Source organism: Puntigrus tetrazona, chromosome 11 (genome assembly GCF_018831695.1).
Source record: "Puntigrus tetrazona isolate hp1 chromosome 11, ASM1883169v1, whole genome shotgun sequence".
NCBI lineage: Eukaryota > Metazoa > Chordata > Actinopteri > Cypriniformes > Cyprinidae > Puntigrus > Puntigrus tetrazona.
In genome coordinates, this window is record NC_056709.1 from 926,776 (window position 1) to 954,191 (window position 27,416).

The following is a 27,416-nucleotide window of genomic DNA, read 5'->3' on the forward strand; positions in this document are numbered from 1 at the left end:
GTGTGTGTGTGTGTGTGTGTGAGAGTGAGTGTGTGAGAGAGTGTGTGAGTGTGAGTGAGTGTGTGTGTGTGTGTGTGTGTGTGAGAGTGAGTGAGTGTGTGAGTGTGTGTGAGTGTGTGTGAGAGTGTGAGTGTGTGTGTGAGTGTGTGAGTGTGTGTGAGAGAGTGTGTGTGTGAGAGTGTGTGTGTGTGAGAGTGTGTGAGAGTGTGTGTGTGTGTGAGTGTGTGTGTGTGAGTGTGAGAGAGTGTGTGTGAGAGAGAGAGTGTGTGTGAGAGAGTGTGTGTGTGTGAGACGTGAGGACACAAGTGTATAATGACACAGGTATTACACAGAGAAGGTGACTTATGAGGATATTACATTAAAATGCTCATCAATCATAGAGAGTGAGTTTTTTGTAAGGTGCAGAACAATACCACACACAGTCTGTACAGTATGAAGGCCTAGGGAGAGTCCTCAGAATGTAGGCGTGTGTTAGAGAAGAGAAACTGGTTTTTATAAAAGGAGATCTCTTAAATCAACCGAGCTGAAAACAGGAACACGATGAAGACGAGCCGCTCAACGAGTAACACCTAGACAGCGCTGCAGTCGGATCTATCCGGTATCACAGTAATAATAATAAAGTTATGATCTGACTCAGGAGTAGTATCTACACGCTAGTATCTGATCAGCAAACACAATCTCTCAGTGCTGGAAGGAGACGATATCAAACCGACTGAAAAGAGAACAAAGCTGACGACTTTGAAGTAATTGTTTGTATTAGCTTTCATTTTTATATTGTCAGTATTCGTTTTAATTTAAAGTATTACTTAAAGCACTTTCAAAAGCTAAAAACCTGTACGTTTTCTATTTATTGTAATTAAAACGGCGCGTGTTGACTTTGAGGTAAATATAAAGCTGTGTGCTGCTTACTAAATAAATGATCAGTCATGTCCTAACAGTGAGAGCAAGAAGACAAACACACAGACACTTTCATCCCAAAACTATTTATGGCTCTTTCAATAAAAATGCTATTATTTTTACTGCCGATTCATTAAAATGTGAGATTTTTTTTTTTAATGAGAAGTAAACGGTTTGTTTATGAAGTATGATTTACTTCCATATTATAATATGGATAATACAGTGCTGAGAATGCATGGCGGTGGCTATCTGCACCGAGCGAAAATGAGTTTTCGACTTCTTTCAAGCAGCGGCAGGTATCTGCGTCTCAGTATTATCTTAAAGCGGTACGCCGATGTGATGTAGGATTCGAAAGAAGGAAGAAAAAAAATGGCCGGCGCATCAAAAAGACATTTTCGAATCTGAAACATAAGACGGATAGCGACGCAGCAGTGCATTAGCGCTTCACAGACTCCGAGTGCACTCGGTAGTAAGAGTTACGTCTGCTTTAGGTAACACCTCTACTTAAAGGGGCTTTGCTGAAATCTGAGCTCAAACGGCCACTTCTTGAGTAACATCAAGCTAAGATGATTAATTCTTACACAAGCCGGTGTGGTTTTCTGGGGTCTCTTTGAGCGAGACCGTCATACGCCCAGCACGCGGCCTAATGAGGGCACGTCTCCGGGATCATTACGTGAAGTTCGCCTTCATCTCACAAAAGAGGCTTTTTGGCCACCATTGACTCCTCTAGTATTTTTATTTCCTGCTATGGGAGTGAATGGTGACCCAAACAGGCCGCATGCAGACTTTCTTCAGATCATCTTGCTTTGTGTTGAGCAGAACAAAGACTTTCACACAGGTCTGAAAACGCTTGAAGTGACAGCAAATGATGAAGAGTTTAGTGAAGCTTCGCACGACTCTTTAAGATGCTTCATCGTGCCTTCGGTCCTTTTTAGAAGATCGAAGCCCGGTCAACATGTGGAATAAAGGTCTTTCCGCACTGGTTTTCATTACACTTTTGCACGTTAAATGTAACGTTTACTCACCACCTCGATCAAAAAAAGAAATAAAAAAATTAGGTTCAGGTTCAATTGTGGTTTTTTTTGCATCCATTAGCATGCATTTTGACAGAAAGTAGATTACTGTTCCTCTGTAGTAGCGGTCTACTCTCACTGTAGACCGAGCAGCTTTAAATGACGTGGAGAGATATTAGCTTACGTAGCTCTGACATTCCTGTTTCTAGGGGATGCTGTATTGTTCTAGTTGTTTTGGAAAAGAAACCGGATCCGTCCGGCCGCGGCGGCCGGAGACCATCAGCTGTACAGCGCCGGCCCTCAGGGGACAGTCCGGCCCTTACAGGACCACTCCAGAACACACAACCCCAGTACTTCACAGGTGCACCACACGTCAGTGTTATATATATATATATATATAATTTATTTATAACTAATGTAAGGTACTAAATGAACTATTAATTTGGTTTATGCTCTTGATTCTGCTTTACAGGTCTTTTACATTTCCATCCCAGAATACATAAAATAATTATTATTAATATTGCTTTTTATTATAATTGAAGAAGAAAAAAAGGATTATTTATAATAATACTATATATTTTATAATTATATTATCACCATTATTATTATTATTATTATTATTATTATTATTATTATTATTGATAATTTCTCATTAATAATAAATTATTATAAATCATCATTATCATTATATTATTATCATCATCATCAATAATAATAATTATTATAAAAATAATTATTTCATTATTTTATTATAAATCATTACCATTGATTAAAAAAAGTTCCCACATCCGACAAGCAAAAAAAAAAAAAAAAAAAAAAAAAAAACTCACTCCCTTTTCTCAATTCATACACAAATTAGTGTTTACGATATACATGCACGCACATATTTTTTGACCTATGAACTATGAATATTACGAGCATGCTGGCTGTTTATTAGTACTTATGAAGCAGGTCATGACCATATTTCAGGTCCTTAATTCACTCCGTACCTAAACTTAACACCTAACTCTTAACAAGCAGCCATGTGTGGTTTACTGCAGTAAAGGTTAAGAGTTAGTTATTAGTGAAAACCAGACTAAAGTTGGACCGTGAGCCCCGTTTGAATCCCTCTGCAGCTCTGCTTCCCTTCTTATTAAAGCACACGCCAGCTCGTCTTTCTCTCACATGGGGATTTGAGCACAATCATATTTGCATAATTTCAAATGAGATGTAACAGAACGTAATGGTATCTGCTGAAGGGCCTGCAAACCACTCCACCGGGTTAAACATTACTTCATACACCACGAGACGTTCGGACATGCCTGACTGAAACTCCTCGGGTGTTGCTCTGAAATGACAGACTTGGTTTGAGATCAGGAAAGTGGTGCGCATGTCAGTTTCTATACTCCCACTCTGATACTATTCACCTACGACGAGGAAAACGGCAAGCATTTCAACGCAACACTCGTAAACACCCTGGGCTTGTGCTGATGAACACAGTACTCAGACGCCAATAAATCAGACCGAGAGCTAATCAAACACAGATTCACACACTGCACGTCTGATTCGGATCAAACTAATAAAGTTATGATATGATTATATAATATAAACAGAAGGTGGATCAGTGAGAAAGTAAAACATTTTATATCAAATGTAATAACTCTCAGGTGTCCCCAGAAGCATGATTTAAAGGCAATTAAACAGTCAGTTAAAAATAAACACATTTATTATTACTAATAATAATAATAATAATAATTAAAATATTTTAAATAATAAATAATATATCAATTACAAATAATAAAAATAAAATGATAATTATAAAATATAATGATAATACATTTAAAAATATTTTAAAAATAAAAATAGTAAAACAATAATACATAATAATATAAATTAAAAAAAATATAAATTAAAATACAAATAAAAATAATTATAAAAAAATAATAAAAACACTTAAAAAGATTAACATTCTACTTGAACATATGAACATGAATGTTATAAAGACCCCAGACCATGTCATTTTTCTCACATAATCCCCAACACAGACCCAGTCTGCACTTCTTTTATTCCTGCAGTCTATATTTCTCACGTCGCTGCTAGTCTTTTCTTTCTGGAATGGGTCAGGACAACAATAATGTGCGCCTGACTTCAGCGACCTTTGACCTGTGACCTCTGAGCCACAAGGCGGCTTTCACACACACACACACACACACACACACACACACACACACACACACACACACACGTGCTGCTCAAACGGCCCCAAGAGCCCTCGAGGAGACACTTCCTGACACAAAACCACTGAAAACAGTCTATCAATAGATCATATTTTAACCTCGTGTGCTGATCATCATTTTCAAGCTATTATCAGTTAATTGAGCTCCACACACACACACACACACACACACAGTGGTGTGTTTAACGCCGTCGCTAGGGTCAGGGTGTCGTGGGTGGTTGCTAGGGTCAAATAATTTTTCACTTATTAGAAGCAGAAAGCGAAAAAGAATCCGAAACATGTGAGCGATTTCACTCGTGACGTAACGCGGCTCGCTCGCAAAAGCAACAACAAGCCCCGAGTAATTATTAACCCCCGCTTGTGTTCGGCCGTTCCTCGGAACAATAGCACAGAAATATCAGAGGAAAGAAAAGCGTCCCCTGCTTCCTGTTTGGATCCCGCTTGGAGAACCAGCGCTGGCAGAGCCCACAGAAACCAGGAGACCGCCTCGACGCCATTATTCATGTTAATTATCATCATTATCAAGAACAACTAAGAACATCATAGGATCTTTTGCGTATATTTCCCAACTCTTGCCGGTTAAGACAGACGGTTTTTAATGCAAATATACTGGCGTGATCAGATCAGAAATCCTTCTAATATGCTGATTATCATCACCGTAGGAAACAGTGGTGCTGCACGAGGTCCTTCATTTCTCAGACGAAATGGAAACGCACGTTATAAAGGCTTTACTTTCACTTTTGACCGATTTCATTGTAAACGCAGAACAAAAAAAAGCCTGTTTCTTTAAAAAAAGCTGCTAATGAGCCGGTAGTTGACCAGCAGGAGTAATTAAGAGAGCGTAGGTCAGGTGACCCTCTCACTGTGTCTTAATGAGCGGGATACTGACGATCAAAGCGACGCATCTGATTTGTGGATGTGTCTCTAAATGCAGTTCAGACGCATTTTCTTAAAGAAGGTTTAAATGGCAGCACGTCTGTTCCTGAAAGCCCGAGGAGAACTCGCTCGCCGGTCGCTCTCTGCGACAAACCGCGTTACTTCAGCAGCGGTGAAAACGGCACGAACGGGAGCTGCTTGGCCTGGAGCCGTCACCTGACTCCCTGACAGAGACAACCACACCTTCCTGAAGAAGCGCTCGGCAGGCCTGCGGCGAACACACACGAGCAGCTCTCTTGTGAAGAGGGTCAGACTTATTGTGAGGGGACAAAGACACACACACACACACACACACGCATGACATCAGCCCCCTGCAAAACAAAAACACAGCAGGGGGAGGAAGAAACAACACACACGCTCTGACATCATGACCCAGTTTCTCTTCCCGCTCCAGCTCGAGGAAAGTCCTGCTCGGAAGAAGAAGCCAAAACCTCATTTTGCCGCCTCTGCTTAACGTTTACTCGTGCTATCCTCTGCAGTGAATGGGTGCCGTCAGAATGACATCAACTAGAAGACAAAAGCAAACCAAAACAAGTCCGCTCTGCTCGTGTCCCCCTCCTGACGGCACCCATTCGCTTGCACAGTGCTCAGGCCGCGCAGACTCGGTTTGATCAAACTCGAACCCCGTGGAAGCGTCGCTCCGATCGTTTCCGGAGAAAAGCGTGTCGCATTTAGCACTTCTAACCGAATCCTGCTCTGTCGAAACAAGCCCAGCAGGGCCGCACTGACTGGGCCGCCCGAAACACGTCGGTGTTGCACAACGGATTCCAGCAGCGCTCGCCGAGAAGGATTTGCTGGCGTTTAATCTAGGAAGGAATTCCCGGAGGAAGACGCAGCGGTCCGGGAGGGCCTGGCCGCGGCGGACGCTCGGGTATCATGTGTCGGAGCTGAGCCAAGGCAGCTGCAGCGAGAGAAGGCGTTTCTCATGGAAATCATCAGACGCGCACAAAAGCCGCGAGCCTCACTTATGGAAATAAAACGACTCTCTGCCTCGCATTTCAGAGGTCAGTGACTATACGAGGATTACACGGAAGAGGGATATAGAGCCTCCTTAGAGACGGAGCGTCTCCCTGGAGAACTAAACTAGTAGCTCGGGTAGAGCCAGCTATACACTGCATGGGTTCCTTTAAGCAAAGATAAACTTGCATTAAATGTCATTTATATAAAAACGTAATAAGCATTGCAGAGAACTTCACTTGACAAGTTTTAATTAACAAAAAGCAGATCCTCAAGACCGGTTCACTTCATACAGTCAACCGGCTATCTAACAAGTAAACTTCAGCAGTGAGACAGCAAGCAGGTTTGTATTCGTCCAGTAAGCGCTCGGCTTTGGTTCTCGCGGCAGAAACAGCGCGTTAGAAAAGCAGTGCTTGTAAACTCACGTTTCTCATCATCCTGGTGCACTAAAGAGGCTGCTCTCGACAAAACATCCAAAGGCGTTTCCATCCTGGGCCGGACCCTGAGCGTGGAGAATCAGAGGATTAGACCGGGTTCAGACCGGACCGGATCGGATCGGATCGACGCGCGAGGTCTCCACATTCCAGAGCGCATTCCGCAGCGGAGAGCCGCGCGCGTCAAACTCGTCCGACTGGCGTTACTTATCAAAAGTAGCCGCTTAGCGGGGAACGTTACATTGTAACAAGTGCCGTCCGTTTAAGCGCTTTCCTTACAACTACAGTGACTTTTACCCCAGCGACGACCGCACGGTCGCTTTCTTACGCTTTTAAAACGGAACAAACCGCGCGCTTTGAAGTCTTTAAAGTACGTACCGAGGAGAGACGCGGAGAAAAGCCCCAGAGAGCGACCCGGAGCTCGCCGCGGAGACGCAGCGCCGGGAAGAATGCGCGGAATGATGGAATGCTCTTCCTAGCAGGTGATGGGAGACGCGGGCTCTCATTGGTCGAGGCCCGCCGGGCGAGACGGGCGCGCGGTATGCTAATGAGGGAGCGACGTCACATCCGCGCAACAGGTACGGCGTGAAGGGGAAGGGCGCCAAGAAACACGCGCTTCGCGGGAACGCTTGGAAACCTTTATTGGCATTTTCCGTCGGCGGAGGATCGGTTTAATACAGCGACTGTCGATAAATGCTAGCTAAACAGCGCGCCGTCTTCGCCAGCCTCTCCACATCTTCTGCAGCTTTCTCGTGCTGTACGACAGAGTTTTGACGAGACCTGCGGAGAGAGATTGAACAGAAGACTTCAGCCCCGTCACAGTCAGCTTTAAAGCATCTGTTCATATTAAAAGGAAAAATAAAATCATATTTAAAAAGCATTTCATCTTGAATGGTGATTATTTTGACTCCGCTTTGAACTCCTTTTTTTAATTTTCGAAACGTCAGAAGTTGCATACTGGGTGTTAATCATTTTCAATCTATTACAGACCGTCCAGTCTTGATCAAGTCAAGTGTTCTAGATCATGAGGATGGGTTTCATCCAGAGAGGTGTATCTTACCAGCGGTGGCGATTCCTTTGATGCTCTGTGAAATGCTGGAGGCTTTCACGATTGAGGAAATCCCTGTGAAGAAAGCATCGATTATGTTCAATTTACACTTAATGTACATTATTAAAATGACTGTCCAGATATTTGCCGTGTTATACATCAGGTCTGAGTTCATTAACAGTGCATGTTCTCAGCGGTTCCTCGCAGTGATAGAGAGACACCGTTCAAACAAGCAAACTATCAACACTCTAGAGGTGAAAGTAAATGCATTGTAATGCATTAAGAAGAAGATGGCCCACCAGCTCTTAAAGGGATAGTCACAAAAATTAATTATGACTAAAAATGATTTCCACACCGTATAGGGCTTTTTATGTCAGATATATGTAGTACGAGTTATATAATAAAACTTTTTATGACGGATGGACGCATTTTTAGGGTCTCGAAACCCAGCCAGCAGCTTTAAGAGGACTCCGACAGCGTTCACCCCGAAAGGTCACGCTCTGCTAGGACGCCCCGAGGGCCACGAAATCGTGGGCTGATGTCCGTTTTTGCATAAACCATCCCTTTAGAAGCGAACGCAAACACCCACGGCAGGCGCTCGCGACGGTTATTCAGACAAAGAGAGGCGTGGGCGAGGCCGCCGGGGAAACCCGACACGTCCCAAACCCAGCCGGCCGGTCGGGCGAGTCTCTCGGCTCGGGCTCTACCTTGCTGCACGACGGAGCCGCAGTCGGGGTCCTGGGCCACCTGCAGCAGGACCTCCTCCACGTCTCGGTTCTTCCCGGGCCGCTCCACCAGACGCGTGATCTGCTGCTGGAGACAGCGAGGGAGAGCCATGAGCTGCGTGAACTGACCCTCGGGGCTCTTGTCCACCTGGAGAGCAGAAGACACCTTCACTTCTACAGCTCGAACTTCAGCGGGTCACCACACTCCTGTTAGCGCTGACAAATGATTAATAGTGTACAAACACACACAAAATACATTTACATGCCTATATTTATAATATATTTAAACATTGTGCATGAACCTATATATGACAAGTTAAAAAAAAAAAAAGTTTGCAGTTTTATTATTTTTGCCTTGTGGAAATACACATTTGAGTTGGAATAAATATTTAGATTTATTTCCAAAAAGTACAACATCTGTTAAAAAAAAAAAAATAAATAAATAAATAAAAATCATTAAAATGAACCGTTGCTCTTCTACGGTAGCGCTCATTTAGATCACGATAACCATACTGTAATAATAATACTGTAATAAAATGTAAAAATGCATCTTCTAGTTATTTGTATGAGGGGAAAAAAAAAAGTACTCTCGATACATTTCGTATTAAACCCTACAGCCAACCAAATAAAATATTGTAATTATATTTCATTCCTTTAATACAATTCTACATTAAAAATATAATAACATTTAATATAAATATTAACATTTCTGCCACAGTACAAAAATGCAGTAAATCCATGGTATTATTATTATTATTATATTATTATTACTATGTATCAATATTTCTTACCATCCCTAGAACACATACACGAAGCCTTTATCAACCCTGAAGTACACCTTGGCTTGAACATAGCTTCTATATGTTCTCTCTTAAAGGTCATCTAGTAGGAGACACTACAGAGGTGCGGGGTCACAGCGGTGAACCACAGACAGGAAGCAGCGATCCTGGCGTTTCCTGCGGGATGTGATCGGAGCAGGGTTTGATCTCGAGGCGCTCCTCTCGTCGGATGCGTTCGGTCTCAGTCAGGACTTGTATTTCAGGTCGACGGGCCTACGGCTCTGGTACTTTGATTTAATTTGCCTTTTTTTCTTTTTTGACTGACTTCCAAACAGCATGTTATTACAGTGCTCTTAGTTATTACATTACGACTTGAGCAGTGTTCTTTGCAAATCAGTATAAAGTTTTTTGACTCGGTGCCACCGAGCCAGTTGTGACAGAACCGCTGCTATAAAGACAGGTTTAGCAGAAAAAACATTTAAATCCATGCGAACGCTTTAAAGTCAGTGGTTTAAAGTGATTTTGGGAACGATGTAAGGGGTTAACCTTTTAAAGCAGAAACGAGCCTGTTCAGAATTCACACTGTAAACATGAACTAATACTGCACCGGACTGCAAAGTTAAACCAATTAATAATGTGAAATTTAATTTCAATTGCGGGCCGAAATCTGAAAATTCTGGATGCATTTGGCCGAAAAACTCAATTGAAAATGCTTCGTAATGATTATTTATTATTTTATTAAATAATGCAATGTCCGTTTTAAGACTTTAATTTAATTTTAGTCAAATTGAATTAATAAAAAAAACTATTAAAAACTGAATTAACAGTAAAGCTGGTTACAATAAGGTTCATTAGTTAACGTTAGTTTAACATGAGAAATAAGGATAATAATAATAATAATAATAATAATAATTCACCCAAAAATACAATTCTATCATCATTTAATTTCCCTAAATATGAACAAAAAAGAAAATAGTAGGTAACCAGGATGTTTTGGGTCACTGTTAACTAGTAGAAAAATAAATGAATAAATAAAAATAAATAAAATGTACCTAAAACAGCCTGCTTACTTTCTTTGAAATATTGTCCTTTGTGTTCAGCAGAATAAATAAAATAATATAAAATAATAAATGATGACAGAGTGAACTATTCCTTTCAAACCAATAACATATGAATAGCCTCAGAGAGGTTCATCTTCAATGCTAGAGGACTTTCTCACCACAGGACACACTGATAGCTAACACGACCTAACAGAACCTTACTAAAACCTCGCTGTATACTTCAGAGGAGTAGTGTAGTAGAGTCTGACCTCCAGCCGGCCCTGCTGAGGCTTGTACACCACCTGAGGACACTCCTGAAGAATACCGCTGTATAGCCGGCGGAAGTGAGGCACGCTGTCTTTAACGAGGTTGGACACCTTGGATTTGTCCTCTCCAAACAGCATCCTGAAATCCCCTGCGCAACGAGAAAGGAGAGGCGGGTTGGACGCGGGTCTGGGACTCGCTCTGACAGATCCGGGTGAAGACACGAACCGGAGTAGGACAAGCCTGCGATCTGGAGGAAGAGCTCTTCTTCTGAGAAGCTCTCGGGGAGCATGAGGAAGGAGGCGGTGACGGCGCTCTTTAGATTCCCCAGCAGAGCCGCCCGCAGCTCGCCGCTCTCGTTCTGGAGCACGATCTGGACCTGGACAGACACGAGCACCGACAGCCTGAAACACACCTCTCAAAGAAGACCTCCAGGAGACCTCCGAAGGGCACCGTCTTCAGTAGAAGCATCATTTAAAACACGATCATCTGGATCAATAAGGAAGCCTCACAAGAGGTTAAGTGTTGTTTAATAGAGACTCTGGTGTGGTCTGGTGTGGTGGGTCTGGTGTGGTCTGGTGTGGTATGGGGTGGTCTGGTGTGGTCTGGTGTGGTCTGGTGTGGTCAGGTCTGGTGTGGTCAGGTCTGGTGTGGTCAGGTCTGGTGTGGTCAGGTCTGGTGTGGTCTGGTCTGGTCTGGTCTGGTCTGGTCTGGTCTGGTGTGGTCTGGTGTGGTCTGGTGTGGTCTGGTCTGGTCTGGTGTGGTCTGGTGTGGTCTGGTGTGGTCTGGTGTGGTGTGGTCTAGTCTGGTGTGGTCTGGTCTGGTGTGGTCTGGTCTGGTCTGGCCTGGTCTGTAACTGCAGGACGGTGTCTCTGATACTCACAGGTTTGTGTAAGCGTCCTGCTATGTACAGGGTCTTCCAGTGGAGCAGGTCGTCGATCAGAGCGTCGGTGGAGATCACGCCGTACTTGATCACCTGAAACACAGCTCATCTTACAGACCAAACACAGCAAAGCAGCGACGCTCTGAAAGATCACCGCACTGTAAAACAACCTTTCTGTGGATCTCTATTAAACTCATTCATTTCTGACGCACAGATTTAATTCTAATCACATGCTGCTCGAGAAACATTCATTAGGATTATTATTATTATTTATTTTTTTCAGATTTCTTTGATGAAGAACAGCATTCTTTTGAAATAAAAGTATTTTGTAACACTTTCAGTCAATTTAAAGCATGTCTATAAGTTATATTTGTAATATTGTAACATTGATATATTGTATATTTATTATGTAACTTTTTATTATCTATAAAATCAACCCAACAACAAAAAAATAATAATACATTAAATAATTATACTGTCTCCAAGCTATTAAGTGGGTTTTTTTTGTTGGGTTTTTTAATGATAGCTTTCTATACATCAAAAAAATCATTTAAGATACTGATAATAAGCATTTCTTTAGCAGTATATTATGATGATTTCTGAAGGATGGAGTGACGCTAAAGATGGATACACTTTAACATCTTCACAGATGAGCATTCAGACTAGTTGAAGGTCCTTTGGCGGGTAATAAGTACATGAGAACGACCGGAGCTGACCCCTGACCCCTCACCCGGTCTTCGGCGGGGACCAGCGTGTTGAAGTAAACCCCGGCCCCGTACTCGCTCTGGACGCTGCTGATGTGTTTGGGCCCCAGGTATCTGAGGAAGGAGTAATGCTTCCGGTTCTCCAGGAGGTTCATGGTGTGCCACGTGACCGGGTCGTCCACCGCAAACACGAAGTCCAGCATGTTCTTCTGAAACACACGAAACAGACAGAGCTCGAGACTTCCGGCGGGAGAAGCGGCTGTGGTCGCGTCGGTCTTACCCCCATCCGCCCCGGGGAGCTGCCCGTCTGCCGGAACACCGCGGAGCCGTAGGCGAAGGCCAGGCTGAGGTCCTGCGGGAAGCGGCTGAGGATCCTCCTGAAGAGCGCGGCGCTGCCGTGAAGAACCGGGGCCGTCATCACACACACACACACACACACCTCAAAACACCTGCAGAAACAGCATCACATCTCCGTCAGAGCTCGGACCCCCGCAGCGACGCGCTCGGACCTGCGAACGTTAATACGACCGAGAAACGACTGCTTTCGTCCGCTCCGTGTTTTAAAGAAGTTAGAAGCTGCTACTTTTGAATGACACCTTCATCGTCGGGATCTACGGGCGCCGGTCTCCGGTTAATGGTTCGCGGGCGCCACCGTGCGGTCTGGAGGAACGAGCACACACACAGTCACACACTCACTGACACACACTCACTGACACACACACACACACACTCACACACGCAGGTTTCCATGTTTTATGATGTCTTTTCATAGGTATAATGTCTTTATTCTGTACAGACTGTGTGTGTTCTTGTTAAATATGCAATATATTAAAGTTAAATGAAATAAAATAGAAGTTGTCCTGTATTTCAAGCCTCATGTTTTTTGTTTGTATAAACAGGTGAAGTCACGTCTGTGTTTTCAGGATGAGCCACTAGAGAGCGCTAAAGACCGAGCTTTTGATCGAAGTCCATCAAGAATCAGCTTTATTCCTTCACTCTCTGTTCACTCCACCTCAGGACCAGTTTCTCAGAGATACAGTCCTGAGGATGAAATCACGCGAGAGTCGTGTCGTGCTTTCCTTCTCACGTTCAGAGCCAGGCTTCAGCAGGAAGAAGATGACCTGCTCAGAGAGGCGTCTGGACCTGAGCGCACACACTCACACACACACTCACTCACATACACACACACACATTCACTCACACACACAACACTCACACACACACTCACTCACATACACACACACACACATTCACTCACACACACAACACACACACACACTCACACACACACACACACACACACAACAACAACAACACACTCGCTCACACTTTACCGCCTGTTTCCATGGAGATGCGTTTACAGCAGCATCTGAGCGCTTCGGGGAGGAGGACAGATCGCTGCTTTGCTCGTGTCATTCAGCATCAACACGACGCTCTTACAGAAATACGACATCAAGCTTAATAATTAATGCAGCACTTATCGTTAGAGAGGATCGCCGGGATGTGAGCACTTTAGCAGAGAAGCATCACATCCATACGTTAACAGTCAAGTACTAGTTTTATTAAAGCAGATGGGTTCATGTCAGGCGATATTATGGCAGATTTTATCTCGTCTTGTGCATTGCTGCTTTCACATGAAATGCATTTGCTTGCTTGGAAAATTTGCAAAAAAGAAAATAAATAACACCCATTACCTACAAATAAAAACAATACAGACTAAATCACACACACATTATGACATAAGCCTAATGCTTTCTTATTAGCTGCTGTACGGAAATAAGAGAACAATAAACTGTTTGCATCACAAACCAGTGTGTTCGTAAATATCATGCATTAAAATAATGTGATGACACGCGTTCATCTGCAAAATCTTGCCGCAAAACGAGCTAAAAATAGCTGGAAGCAAATGTCACCGGAAGCCGGTCCCACAAAATACACGGACGGTGGATGCAAAAATAGCAACTCCTGTATAGTGCAGGAGGTTTAAGAGGAAAACGTTTGAATCTAACATGCAACGTGAGACTTCGAATGTAATAGACGACGTGCGGAATAAAAAAAAAAAATAGCAGGCCTTTATTTTTGTAATGCAACATCACCATGCATAATCATAATAAATAACCAGGGTTTAACTATGTGGAATAAATTAATAGACAAAATACTGAGTGTGTGTGTGTGTGTGTGTGTGTGACTGTGTGTGTGTGTGTGTGTGTGTGTGTGTGTGTGTGTGTGAGAGAGTGTGTGTGCATGACTGTGTGTGTGCGTGACTGTGTGTGTGTGTGTGTGTGTGAGTGTGTTTCAATGCTGTTTTCTGGCGGTCGGCCCGAGCCCTGACTCACGTCCAGCACTAACACTACGGTCGTGACTGTACATCATCCAGGAGCCTCGCAGCACACACTCACACACACACACATACATCATCTCACTAATTACACCAGACACAATGTAATTATGCTCATATTCGTTATCGTTTTTCCTGTTTGCCGTCAGCGTGCAGCTTCTCGCCCGAGAAACCCGTGACATCTGATGAGTCAACCTCCATTTAACCCTTTCGGCCTTCCACACGCTTCTGTGTTCACGGCGGCCGCTGCGGTGCCAGGATGTCGAGGGCTGTTGCCATGGCGTCAGCATGCAGTTGCTAGGCTGCTCCGAGTGTTTTGTATAGCGGTGTCTGAAGTTTAAAACTGTATGAATAGTCACCAGCAGTAAAGCCTGTCCACAAAACAAGAGTTATATCGCGCGAGCGTGACGTAATAGTTAAATGCTCGATAAACACAAGCCTGAAGGAGCACTTTATCATCCGAAGCCTTGTAAACGCTTTCAGATGTATGGAATATCTTCCGCACCTGAGACAGCTCTATCAAAGAGGTGTTCTGGGTGGATTCTTTATCATGTTGTTAGGAGGTTGCTAGGCTGTTCTGTGCAGGATTGTGGCGTCTTTCGAATATCCGTTGATTATTATGATGACGTCAAATCAGAGCGTTACAATGTGACAGATGGCCTACGCAACGGGACCCATAGAAACAGTCTCTAGGTATATATATATATATATATATATATATGCTTATGCATTTGTTAGTGTGTTCCTGTGTATTTTTTCAATGTTGCTAGGCAGTTGCTAGGGTGTTCCAGTTTTTATTCTCAGGTAGTTGTGGTAGTTGTGGTATGGTGTTGTGAATGTTTTTTGTTTTTTTTCCCATGTTCCTAGAGAGTCGTTTGTAGAGAGCCTTTGCTTTTTCCCGTCGAAGGCACCGTGTTACGTGTGCAGACCATCAAGACGCCGCCACCTCCGCCTCGCTTTGAGGTCAGGACACGTTCTGTGTGGTTTTTACCGTCTCCACACCAGACACGACCGCATGAAGCCTGAAAGTCATTTGTCCTGTGGGTCAGTGTAGGTGCTGCTAACGTTTAGAAAATGGTAATAAGACATGAGACGGAATCAGAGCTTGATGATGCCAGATGAAAAGGATATGCAATGAATATCGTTACATTTCTGTATACAGTTAGATAATACAGATATAGGTCAACCAGTTATAAAGCAATGCTTCATTTTGTTCAGTCTGTGAAGTAAGAAGATTGCATTAGCACTCGGCCAGGTGTTATATTTTTTGTCTCCAGTTAGTCTTACTGGTAGTCCAGTGTATGATGAATTATCAGGTTTATTATATCACAGCTATGTGCTTTGCTTCAGATGCATGAACTCATGACCGCTGAGCCCTAGAGCAAATCTCATCACCTCATGTTGCTCCAGCTGGACCGAATCACTAAAAATGGCATTTCTCTCACCCCAGTTACGTAAAACGCCACTGTCGCCATACCTCAGCCTCCTTTATGTGTGTATTTTCTCCAGTACTGGCCCAACGATGGCAGAGGATCAGCTGAGCCTGTCTCCACCATCTGCAGACCTCTTCCTCCAGCCCGGGGTCTGCGGGTCAAGCCGAGGAGCGGAGGGAGGGAGCCGGAGGAGGAGAGACCCACGGGCCGGGGAATTGCTGTAGGAGCTCCCCTCCTGCCATGCATATTCATTGGAAACCCCGTTTAGCAGCTGCAGTACGACGTAGTAGGAGCGCGTAAGCAGTGATGTAGGAGATCGTGAGGGCCGAGGGGGAGGGGAGCGTGCGAGCGAGCGAGCGAGCGAGGGAGGGAGGGAGACAGGCAGAGCGTGAGCATCTCTTCCTGGCATCCGAGCTGTCAGTGGAGGAAGACGGAGAAATTCAGCAGCAATATCAACCCCACGCTCCTGACGAGCAGCACGAGACCCTCACCTCGAGCCAAAGCTTAACCTTCACGAGCCATGAACTTCCTTCGCCGGCGCCTCTCTGACAGCAGCTTCATCGCCAACCTGCCCAGCGGCTACATGTCGGACCTCCAGAGGCCCGACCCTCCTCCACCGCCTCCACCCACCGCTGCCACCAAAGCCCCGGCCGGAGCCGCTCCTGCCCCGTCGGCCCCTCCGGCGGACAAGTCCCCCACGGCGTCCCCGGCCCCCGAGCGCCGGCCGCAGCCCGCCCCGTCCACCGGCTCGGGCTTCTTCAGCTCCATCACCAACGTGGTGAAGCAGACCGCCGCCTCCGCGGGACTGGTGGAGCAAAGTCCCGCGGCCGTGTCGCGCAAGTTCAGGATCCTGCTGGTCATCGACGAGCCCCAGCACGAGTGGTGAGTTTCCTTGCTTTGGCCCGGACTTGTTGGTACATTTTATTTGCACCCTGCGAGCCCTGATACGAGTGCTGAGCTTGCATCGACCTGGGCTGCGTTTCCCGAAAGTGTCGAAAGTTGGTGGCAATGCAACTATGATGTACTTGAGCTTATGATGCTCTTGGGAAACGCAGCCCTCGACTTGTTGATTGATGCATTTGAATAGTGCGCCTTTAGAATCGGAATGAGCGTTGATGAGTTCGCGTCTTATTTTCGAGGTACACTCCGCCAGGAGTTGATTTGTTCCTCGGACAGCGCCACCTGTCTTTTTTATGCATCTCTTTAGCAGATGGCTGCATGCAAAGAGGCTTGATTTACAACACCGCTTGTCACGACGCAAATAAAGCAGACTGAGCGCCAGAGCCGCTTCTACATCACTGAGATGCTTTCTGGTTGCAAATCGAAGCACAACACAGTCGATGGACCTTGCGTGGTTTGTGGTTTGCGATCGAGATGCATCACTGCTAAATGACCGTGATGATGCTGTGACGGATGAAGAAAGGTCGGACTGCTCTAAATACAACTCATCGGCCTTTTTTCTTTCTTTTGCAGTATTGGCTAATCCTAATTGGTGATTATGAGTCCCCCGTCGGTTACGGTTGCTATGCTCCACGGCAGTGCTGCGACTGACTGGCTCAGAAAAGCCCCGTCCAAATGCACCTGATGAATGTTCAGGGTGCATTACATTAATGAGCTTAGGTCTGTAATTCACATGCTCCAGAAGACCAGCAGAGATAATTATTCGCAGGCTTTGCATAATAAAAAACCCAGAGTAGAGGAATCACACCTCAGTTACGAGCATGAATATTTCAGTGGTGTTCCTCCAGGGGAGTCAGCATGCGATCTCTCTAAGAAAGCAAAGCCAGCTGGGTTTTCTGTGGGTGCTATTGATTTTTCCTGCACCGGAGAAGCCCATAAGGCTTGATAGGACTTACTTAAGAAGCTATTGCTTTTCTCGTAATAAAAGCCGGCCTAGTGCATGCACTTGCATTTCATTTTGCAGGCTTTCGAGCTCCTCCGGTTTATTCAGCACGCTGGCAGCGTGCAGCACGTCGAGTGTTGGGCCACACGCAGAGCAGTAACCAGTAGGAGCGCGGCGTGAGACGTGTGCCAGGAGATGTGCAGCGAATCTCTAATGAGTGGTGCTGAATAATGACACGCACGGTATCCTTAGTCACTCCCTCGCCACTGTTTGAAATCTGTTTGTGCTTATGTTTAATAATCATAACTTATCCCTGAGCATTTCATGCGATTATCCACATTTGAGTATGACAGTCAGTCCCGGCGTTAAGCGAGAAAGGTTAATTATTCGTGGTCTGGATAGCATCTTCACACAAACAAGAAGCTTACATAACCGCCGGCTCCCATCTTCTGTGATGTGCCATGCACGCTCCTACGAGATAAAGACCTCTTCTTTATTGCGCACCAGCTTTGCTATTTCTCCGGTTTTGCTAAATTGCACATTTAAAAACCTCAATGCTAGATTTCTGATCCCTCTCCAAGCCCAGAAGGAGTGGTGTGTGTGAGTACAGGAGCAGGGCTCTGCCCTTGAGTCTCCTCTGTGTGGATCCAGAGAGAGCAGTATAAGGGCAGTCATGTGTTGTAGTAATGAAAAGGGACATGGTGAATCAGCACAGCGAGCCCGAGGCTTGCATCTGTGTGCTGTGTGAGGCTGCGGTGTGTGTGTGAGCGTGCTATTATAGCTGGGAAAGCAAAATGTGGAAACGCAGGATAGATGCTTTTCATACATTTACGTCTGTGTTAATGTGCCATCAGTGGCTTTTTTCGTTTAAGCTTTTCTTTAGTGAGTAGCTGCTTGCGCATATAAGCAATCTGCGAAGTCGCCGCCGAAGGGACTTGAAAACACTTGCCTGAAATGCCTTATTTGTCGTCCTGCCATTATTTCTGTGTCACGGCTATGTCGCTGTGCTTCACGGCACCATGCACAATTACATAATGCCCATCTACTGGCTTTGTCCGGCCCTCCCAAGACAGTTGCTTTAGTGATTTCACCGTTTTTTTAGATGCGAGGGCAATAAAACGTTGTATGGACAGCTAACACTAACGCAGCAGAGATTGTAGATACCACAGCTATGTGAGCGGTCGAGTCTGGGACGACTGAGTGATCAGAGCGGCTTTTAAATCGAAGCACTATATTGATAGGATTGTAGCACATTTTATATAGTATCACAGCACAAAAGTGAGTGGGACATTGCTTTACGACGGTCCAAAAAATGGACTTTTTGAAATTGTCAGACAATTCCAGCATTTTCGATTATCTTCATAAATGTTTCATGGCCCCCAGAATGCTTTGCAGCCATCTCGGTATGTTTTTAAAGCTCCTTTCTCAGGAGCTCTGCCAGAAACAGGTAGACCTTGGCCATTCATGAGCCTCTCTTCTGATTGGTCGCTTTTTTCTGAGTGACGCACGAACAGGCCAATCAAATTTAAAATCTGCTTTTGATTCCAGCTTCACCCGAATGTGTGTTCTTTAACTAAAAAGCTAAGGTTTCAGAAGATCTCTGACAGTGTCTCCTGATTAAAACGTTAAGTGAAAGTTTAAGTGAAAGGTTTCGTGGCACACGGTCAGCTTGGATTGGTGTCTCTGGCCGAGCGCAGGTGTGCTTCTGAGTCCGTGTCCCTCAACACATGGAATATTAAGCGCGGCGTAATTTAATCATGTCTTCTGACCTTATTTCGCAGCATCCAAACTCAATCACCATATGCCTCTCATCCAGCGGCGCTCTGCTGAACATCAACAGAGACACGGAGCACGCTTTAGAGACAAACTCTGCTTAGGCTCATTTAATGCACACGACATTCGGCTTATATGGGTTAGGAGCATATATTAAAGCATAGCACGGCATAAAGGATGACATATGGGTTAGAAAATTGCTTTTGTAGTACTTTGAGCAGAGAAACTATCTGTCTTATTCTTTTGCACTTAGGTAGTTTTTAATACTTTTAACAAATCATGATGTTAGTGTCCATAATATCTGATGCTGGATAAAACCACTGTTAAACAGTTTGTCACTGAGGCAGGATGTTGAACTAGTTTTCATTCGCTGCTTGTAATTACATTATAATTAATGCATTAATTTAATGAACAAGGTCATGACTGGAGCTATATTACAACGTTTAACGGTAATAATGTTTTAATGTGAGATGAAATAATCAAGCTATGTTTTATGGTCATTTTTAGAGCCTATAATCAGAGACGTATCCCACTAGTTAAGTCTCGAGGGAAACTAAATAATAATGTAAATAAATAATGTCTTTCATCGTTTGTCTTCTGCTCGTTTTGTTTAATGAGGCTGTTGATTCTCGTCGATGTCGTACACGTCTGCTCAGATTAATAACCCAAGGCTCGAGCGCGGCACGAAATCCGGGCCTTCGTTCAGCAAGCCAGCGTTTTCCCAGCGCTAATGAACATTTTCATTTCACGGCTTTGACAGATAGCTGCTGAAAAATGATTCGTGCATCTATTAGAGACTCCGGGCCTGCCAGAACCTTTTAATTGTTTAGTGATTGAGTTTTCAGCATTTAAGCATTCCCCAAAATTACTCCGCATCCAAAAAAATCACGAATGATAAAACATAGGATTGATGTATTTTTTTCAAATTAGATTAAATATATCACACGACGCCGGTAATGATTCTATTTGAAGTGTTTTAACGATTCGTTGGGCTGATTTCATGTGTAAGAACTTAATATTAGAGTCTGACTGGCGCTGAAGGATCTGGAGGATTTGTTGTGAAAGCTGAGTGTGTTCATTTCTGTAATAACAGGTCAGAAACCCAGTGTGTCATCACACTCGTACAGACCTAGATTAAATCACAATTAAAAATACCCGAATGATCAAATACAATACAAATGATAAATGATAAAACAACAGAGCTAATGTGTTTGTGCTTCGTGAAAGATATTGCTAGTTGCAGATTTTTATTATATTTTTTTTAGGATGCTTTCCTCAATACTTAAGCCACATTTTCAAAACTCTTTACACATTTCTCACAACCAGCTTTCAGCTCGGTTGATTTAGCTTCACAATAAAGCTCTATCATGTTAACTAACACTTGTAGAGATTGTCACTCGTAAAATACAGACAATGTTTTCTTAAGAAAATTTAAATCAAGAATGACACCACACAAAAAAATAGTTTTCCCCTTATATTCAGTAGATGCTCGTGCAGGTTTTTAGTCACATCTAAGCATTCTGTTAGTTTTAGAATGTATGACAGTATTGTAGAAATCCCATTGCTGTCTTTTTTTTGGTTTTGAACCTTACTTTGAACAGATAAAAAACAGGCCTGCAGCTAGACTGAGTTTTGCTGGTTTTTGCGTCTGAGTGAGAAGATGTAGTCACTAAATTCATTTCATACCAAAGCAGTGATAAATCATGCTGTAGCGCTCACCGGGTGAAGAATAAACCTTGATGATTCTGCAGCATCGAGAACACGCTCGTAATCTCCTGATCAGACAAACGACGTGTCCTTAAACGTCTGACTCTGATTGGCTGATTCGAGCTGATTCGCGCTGATTCGCGCTGATTCTCCGTTTCTCCTGAGCTGTGAAGTAGTTTCGTCCTCCTCCCACACACTCCAGGCTCTGTCCCAAATGACACATCTGATGTGCACTTACAGACTCATGATGGCCACCGCAAGCCTGTGATATCCACGAGGCTGTAGGGTGTCTCATTTGTCATTTTCACTTTCATAAAGTTGCTTACGAGTGCGAGCACAGAGGACAGCCAGCACCGTGTGTGTGTGTGTGTGTGTGTGTGTGTGTGTGTGATGAATAACACTTCTGTTGTGTTCAAATGAAAACCTTAAAAATGCCATTGTCTTGAATGAAAAATACTCTTATTAGAGTAGGATACACTTTTATTTTCTAAATAAAAAAATATTTATTTTCAACCTTCATATACCAAAATATTTTTAGATATATTTTTATATATTATAAATTTTTGATTATATATATAATTTTTAATTGCAATTAATAACATGATTAATCACATTATGAACAAAATTCAATAATGCATTTAAAAATAGGTTGTTGTACAATTTAAAAAAAAATACTGCTATATGAACATATGTGCAACAATATTTGGTTTGCAAATGTGTGTGTGTATATATAGATAGATAGATAGATAGATAGATAGATAGATAGATAGATAGATAGATAGATAGATAGACGTGTAAGCAGTATGTTTGCTGTGAGTGTGTTAGTGTGTGTTAGTGTGTGTTAGTGTGTGTTAGTGTGTTCTCTGATGAATGAGCTGCCATTAAAGCTTTGGGCTTAATCTGAATTGATCACTCCTTCTTTCTGATAAAACAGCCACTAAGACAGCGTTTGTCCACTTTAAGCCAAATGAACAGACATTAGTCTGAAGCTTTATCTGAGTGGACTGACACACGAAACGGACAAATGTAGGCTAATGTCGTCGAGCAGTATATCTAGTGGTGGAATATAGTGCATTAGATATAAAATATAATAATATGTCAGCAGTATCAAATCAGGAATTGATCAGTTGATTCTGGACTTGTGCACAAACATTACAGGGAACAAACAAAGCCTTTGAATAAAAACAACCACAAAACCATTTATATACTTGAAAATGCATTTGCACAGTGTTTTAAAAAGTATTTTATTTAAAACAGTAGTCTTCCAACCATTTATTTAAACGGTAAATTCTGGTATTGTCTGATGTATTATCACTACAAACTCTGTTTGCTCTTTTCTGAATAATGAAAAAGCAAAACTATAGAAGATAAGAATGCATTCCTCGGCTTAAATCATTCTGACTGGCTCTTTTAAACACCTTGTAGACGGTTCATCCGATCTTCACTAAAATTGGTGCAGATCTTTTTGAGCTCACGCTGGCAAAAACTGGAGAAATTCATGATGATATACTAAAGTGTTCTTGTATAACGCAGCAATGATTTTGATGGCGAGCATGGCGGTGTGGACATGGGACTTAACCATTAGGCAAAGGCAGGCGGGCACGCTAACGGTTGCTGTGTACGGTGTTTATCACCACGACAACCGTCTGGTGTCCTTATTGAACACGCTTGTTGTGTAGGCAGCAAATGAAAATATAATGCATCTGCGGCTGACTGGCGAACGAGCGCGGGTCTCGTACCGCTGCAATCCTCTCTTTCTCTTCGGTTAAAACACAGATATGCTGCTTCTCTAATGTTGGAAGGTAGAGCTGGTTATGTAGTCTTAATGAGTCGCGTTTCAGTCATTATTTCACATTCATCCCATTGTCTGACAACAGAAACAAATATATGAATGAAAAGTTTTATTGAGCGTTCAGCTGCATCAGTGGGCTCAGACAGGCAAACAGATGTAGTAATAAATAATAAATGTAGATTTTTCATGTTCAGAACAAGTGAGCAGCCCTGTCGTGTGAAAATGTAGCCTAAACGGGTTTGTGTCAGTAAGTACAGTGGTGTGAAAAAGTACTGACCCCCTTCCCGATTTTTATGTTTGTCACACTTTAATGTTTCACATCAATCTTGATGAGTCGTCTCGGGGGAACGCTGCTCGGCCGGCCTCTCTTGGGAAGGTTCGCCACCGGTTTTGCCATTTGTGGATAATGTCTCTCACTCTGTTTCTCTGGAGCCCCAAAGCTTTACAAACTGCTTTATAACCTTTCCCAGACTGATAGATCTCATTTACTTTCTTCTTCATTGCTTTGGATCTCATCGTGACATGTAGCTTTGGAGGATCTTTTGGTCTACCTCACTTTGTCCCTGTTTAAGTGATTTCTTGATGGTCTGGGTGTGGCTGGAGAAATTGAACTCATGAACACAAGATGTGTTTTAACAGGGAAGGGTGCTATTGCTATTTTGTGGTCTACTACTTTAAATAATAAAAGTGTCAGCTAAATATATACAGTACATGTAAATGAAAGAATACCCTTTATAACATGTACATAAAAAACACTGGACACAACTATCGGTGGACCAGCAAGCATCACAACAAAAAAAAGCAATTCAAGGCTGATCCAGGTAAATGTCTAGGGCCCCGTTCCTGTATATTTGCCTAGGGCCATATATTTACCAAAAATCTACCCCTGATGTACCTGCACACTTTCAGGAAACTTTCAGATTTTGTCTAAAACTATGTGTCTCTTTTTGTGGAGTTAAACGGCTACGCAGTTTTTCCCATGTACGCTTATAAACGTTGATGCTGACACGCTTCCATGACTAAAATGGCCCCCCTGAGGCCTGAGCACCATGCTGATTTATTGCATAAACTACTTTAGTGCATTGCTTTTAACCAGCTCACCTGATCAGAGAATAAATAAAGCACAAACACAACGTCCCGGGTGGCTGATTTCTGATGTTGCGAGCGAAATGTAAAAGGGTCAGTGCTTTAGGATTTATTGGTGTATATCAAATTTGTTACAGTATTGTAAGAGCTTGCTTTGTAGAAAAACGCTTTTGGTGTATTTGTTGTGTGCTGCCCGTGCTTGGCTTCGCCCCATAATTGCTGCTTTCTATACGTATGCCAGCTTTTCGTAATCGTGCTACCTTATTTTCTCATCAAAGCATTCATACGCTCTACATCCAGTTTCATACACATTAATTGGAAAGTCACGGCCAGCATTTGATCGGAGCGATAAAACCCACAATTAGAGCGGATCCAGTGATTTGACTCCTGCTTTCATTCATGTGTGTCGTATGCAGAAGACCGGGCTGAAGTTCAGAGGCTGGAAGAACCATTAACATTTCATTCCAGCCATCAGCAGAGACGAGGACAGACTAAACTCACAACACTGAGAAATAATGTTTGTGCTTAACTATTTCAAAAAGATCATTTTGAACTAATAAACTGTAAAATTTGAATTGTTTTTCTCTCTTTCTCTCTCTCTCTCTCTGTCTCTCTCTCTCTCTCTCTCTCTCTCTCTCTCTCTCTCTCTCTCTCTCTCTCTCTCTCTCTCTCTCTCTCTCTCTCTCTCTCTCTCTCTCTCTCTCTCTCTCTCTCTCTCTCTCTCTCTCTCTCTCTCTCTCTCTCTCTCTCTCTCTCTCTCTCTCTCTCTCTCTCTCTCTCTCTCTCTGTCTCTGTCTCTCTCTCTCTCTCTGTCTCTCTCTCTCTCTCTCTCTCTCTCTCTCTCTCTCTCTCTCTCTCTCTCTGTCTCTCTCTCTCTCTCTCTCTCTCTCTCTCTCTCTCTCTCTCTCTCTCTCTCTCTCTCTCTCTCTCTCTCTCTCTCTCTCTCTCTCTCTCTCTCTCTCTCTCTCTCTCTCTCTCTCTCTCTCTCTCTGTCTCTCTCTCTCTCTCTCTCTCTCTCTCTCTCTCTCTCTCTCTCTCTCTCTCTCTCTCTCTCTCTCTCTCTCTCTCTCTCTCTCTCTCTCTCTCTCTCTCTCTCTCTCTCTCTCTCTCTCTCTCTCTCTCTCTCTCTCTCTCTCTCTCTCTCTCTCTCTCTCTCTCTCTCTCTCTCTCTCTCTCTCTCTCTCTCTCTCTCTCTCTCTCTCTCTCTCTCTCTCTCTCTCTCTCTCTCTCTCTCTCTCTCTCTCTCTCTCTCTCTCTCTCTCTCTCTCTCTCTCTCTCTCTCTCTCTCTCTCTCTCTCTCTCTCTCTCTCTCTCTCTGTCTCTCTCTCTCTCTCTGTCTCTCTCTCTCTCTCTCTCTCTCTCTCTCTCTCTCTCTCTCTCTCTCTCTCTCTCTCTCTCTCTCTCTCTCTCTCTCTGTCTCTCTCTCTCTCTCTCTCTCTCTCTCTCTCTCTCTCTCTCTCTCTCTCTCTCTCTCTGTCTCTCTCTCTCTCTCTCTCTCTCTCTCTCTCTCTCTCTCTCTCTCTCTCTCTCTCTCTCTCTCTCTCTCTCTCTGTCTCTCTCTCTCTCTCTCTCTCTCTCTCTCTCTCTCTCTCTCTCTCTCTCTCTCTCTCTCTCTCTCTCTCTCTGTCTCTCTCTCTCTCTCTCTCTCTCTCTCTCTCTCTCTCTGTCTCTCTCTCTCTCTCTCTCTCTCTCTCTCTCTCTCTCTCTCTCTCTCTCTCTCTCTCTCTCTCTCTCTCTCTCTCTCTCTCTCTCTCTCTCTCTCTCTCTCTCTCTCTCTCTCTCTCTCTCTCTCTCTCTCTCTCTTCCCCTGCAGCTATGAACCCACTCTGACAAATAAAACCCATAATGCTTCAGTTAGCTTGCATGGACAGTTATACATTTGATTGAAAAGCAACTCAACTTTCGTAAGTAAGAAAACTGGAAGAGCAAAAAAACAGTGCACTTTAGTAAACAAACAGCCTGAAGACGTTCCCTGGTAAACACAGACGTGTATGTCAGCAGATACACTCATCTGGGGTTTTTTTTTATGTGGCCCAAAACACAGTGTGAGAAAAACAGGAGCTGAGCTGATTTTTAGTGTGCAATCCATTTTGTTGCAGAAATAAATCAAAGTATTGTGCACTGAAATGAGTTCATCTAAGCCTCATCTAATTTTAGTGTGCATCTCACCGCCTGTCAGTCATTTTGACATTAAGAGATGTTGGCAGGAATTTCTACATTGTTTTTTTAATCATGCATTGCTTCAAAATCTGATATATATTTGGTAATTTGTAGAGTTAGTGATCAGATGTCCAGCACTAAGCGTCTGTTTTATGATCCAGACATAAATGATTCCTCAAATCACATGCTGACAGTCATACGGCAGATTTACTAAGCCATTCAACTTTTTCCTGTCTGGGAAACAACAAAAGTGGTAAAACATGGAAATAAACAAGCCTTTAATTCTGCCATTACTGGCAGAAATGGACAGATGCTGTCTGATGTGGGAAATGAAGATGCGATTAACATTTCTCCTTCTCAGATAATGTCAAATAATTATGAAGTGTAACAGCATCATTGATGAATGTTCATCCAGAGAGGCAGGCCGTGAAGTGGCGTCTGTGTAAATCAGGTTTGTCAGCGTGCTGTCGTCCTCCAGCGGTCGAACCGCCTGACAGCGGCGCGTCTCTCAACCAGGCTGTGTTTATGAGAAATAATGTGACACTTACACACACACTCATTCTGCTTTTCACGTTCATACAATCACTCCTTTGCCACCAGAATTGTTTTATATTATAATAACATTTCATAGCATTGCTATTTTCAATCAAAGACGGACAAAAGAGGCAAAAAGTGGCTGCTCGGAGATGGCATGAATGCATTTACACTCCAATCACAACTATATTTTAATATTAGGTCAGAGCACGCTTAGCTATGCATGTTGTGTCTTCCTGCTGAATCTTAAGCAGGCACAGAGCAGCATTAGAGATCTCTTTACACCGCTGAGTTAAAGCTGCTTTGTGCCTGCTCATAATTCAGTGCAAAGACGTAATGCAGAATAAAAGCCTGCTCTGAGCCGCCTCAGCCTCTAGTATCAAAGCTCACAGTAGTAATTGTGTCTGTGGAAATGCATTCATGTCTGAGCAGCATTAAACTGTGAAAGACATTAAAGACACCTGAAAGCCACTTCAGAGGCGCTTCTGATTTCAAAAAATGGCAATAATGTGAAATACTTTGAAAAACATGTTTGGAAAAGTGATAGGAGTGTAGGATTTGAGTATTTATAGCTGTGCTTGTTGGAATTCTGCTGTAAAAATTACGGTAACAATTTATAATGGAAAAACATTGTTTGAGACACAGAGAGAGAGAGAGAGAGAGAGAGACATAGAGAGAGAGAAATCTGAGAAGAGTATTGATCCTAACGGAGGAAACGTAGTAATCTTTGACAGATTCCAATATTTCAGTGTGACAGGCCTAATAAAAAAAGGCAGAAATCTTCCAGTATCGAGAGTATTTCTCTGTGTGTTGCATTGCATTTATCCCCCCCACTATTTTCAATGTCCGTTCACA

The 27,416-nt window shown here is 43.4% G+C and overlaps 3 protein-coding genes across 6 annotated transcripts in view; 1 reads left to right on the forward strand and 2 right to left on the reverse strand.

Moving 5' to 3' along the window:
- Positions 1-7,101, reverse strand: part of vgll4b (vestigial-like family member 4b) — a 22,202-nt gene extending 15,101 nt beyond the window's left edge. Inside the window, exons 1-2 of the mRNA XM_043251608.1 lie at positions 6,831-7,101; positions 6,444-6,520 (exon numbers count right to left, since the gene is read on the reverse strand). Coding sequence (XP_043107543.1) covers positions 6,444-6,520; positions 6,831-6,958 — 205 coding nt within the window. The 5' untranslated portion in view covers positions 6,959-7,101. The remainder of the gene's footprint in view (positions 1-6,443; positions 6,521-6,830) is intronic.
- tamm41 (TAM41 mitochondrial translocator assembly and maintenance homolog) lies at positions 7,077-12,497 on the reverse strand. 4 transcript variants are annotated; one of them, XM_043251605.1, is made up of 8 exons: positions 12,176-12,497; positions 11,922-12,101; positions 11,192-11,284; positions 10,537-10,687; positions 10,314-10,459; positions 8,208-8,373; positions 7,513-7,575; positions 7,077-7,232 (listed from the first exon to the last, which is right to left on the reverse strand). In XM_043251605.1, exons 1-8 carry the CDS (start codon positions 12,311-12,313, stop codon positions 7,153-7,155), a joined length of 1,017 nt encoding a protein of 338 aa, XP_043107540.1. In that variant the 5' UTR covers positions 12,314-12,497; the 3' UTR covers positions 7,077-7,152. The 4 variants fall into 4 exon arrangements, with proteins under 4 accessions (XP_043107540.1, XP_043107539.1, XP_043107542.1 ...); XM_043251604.1 differs by having other exon boundaries at positions 11,922-12,104; positions 12,176-12,492; XM_043251607.1 differs by having other exon boundaries at positions 11,887-12,101; positions 12,176-12,328.
- A 3,518-nt stretch (positions 12,498-16,015) lies between these two features.
- Positions 16,016-27,416, forward strand: part of syn2b (synapsin IIb) — a 58,924-nt gene continuing 47,523 nt past the window's right edge. Inside the window, exon 1 of the mRNA XM_043251601.1 lies at positions 16,016-16,548. Coding sequence (XP_043107536.1) covers positions 16,187-16,548 — 362 coding nt within the window. The 5' untranslated portion in view covers positions 16,016-16,186. The remainder of the gene's footprint in view (positions 16,549-27,416) is intronic.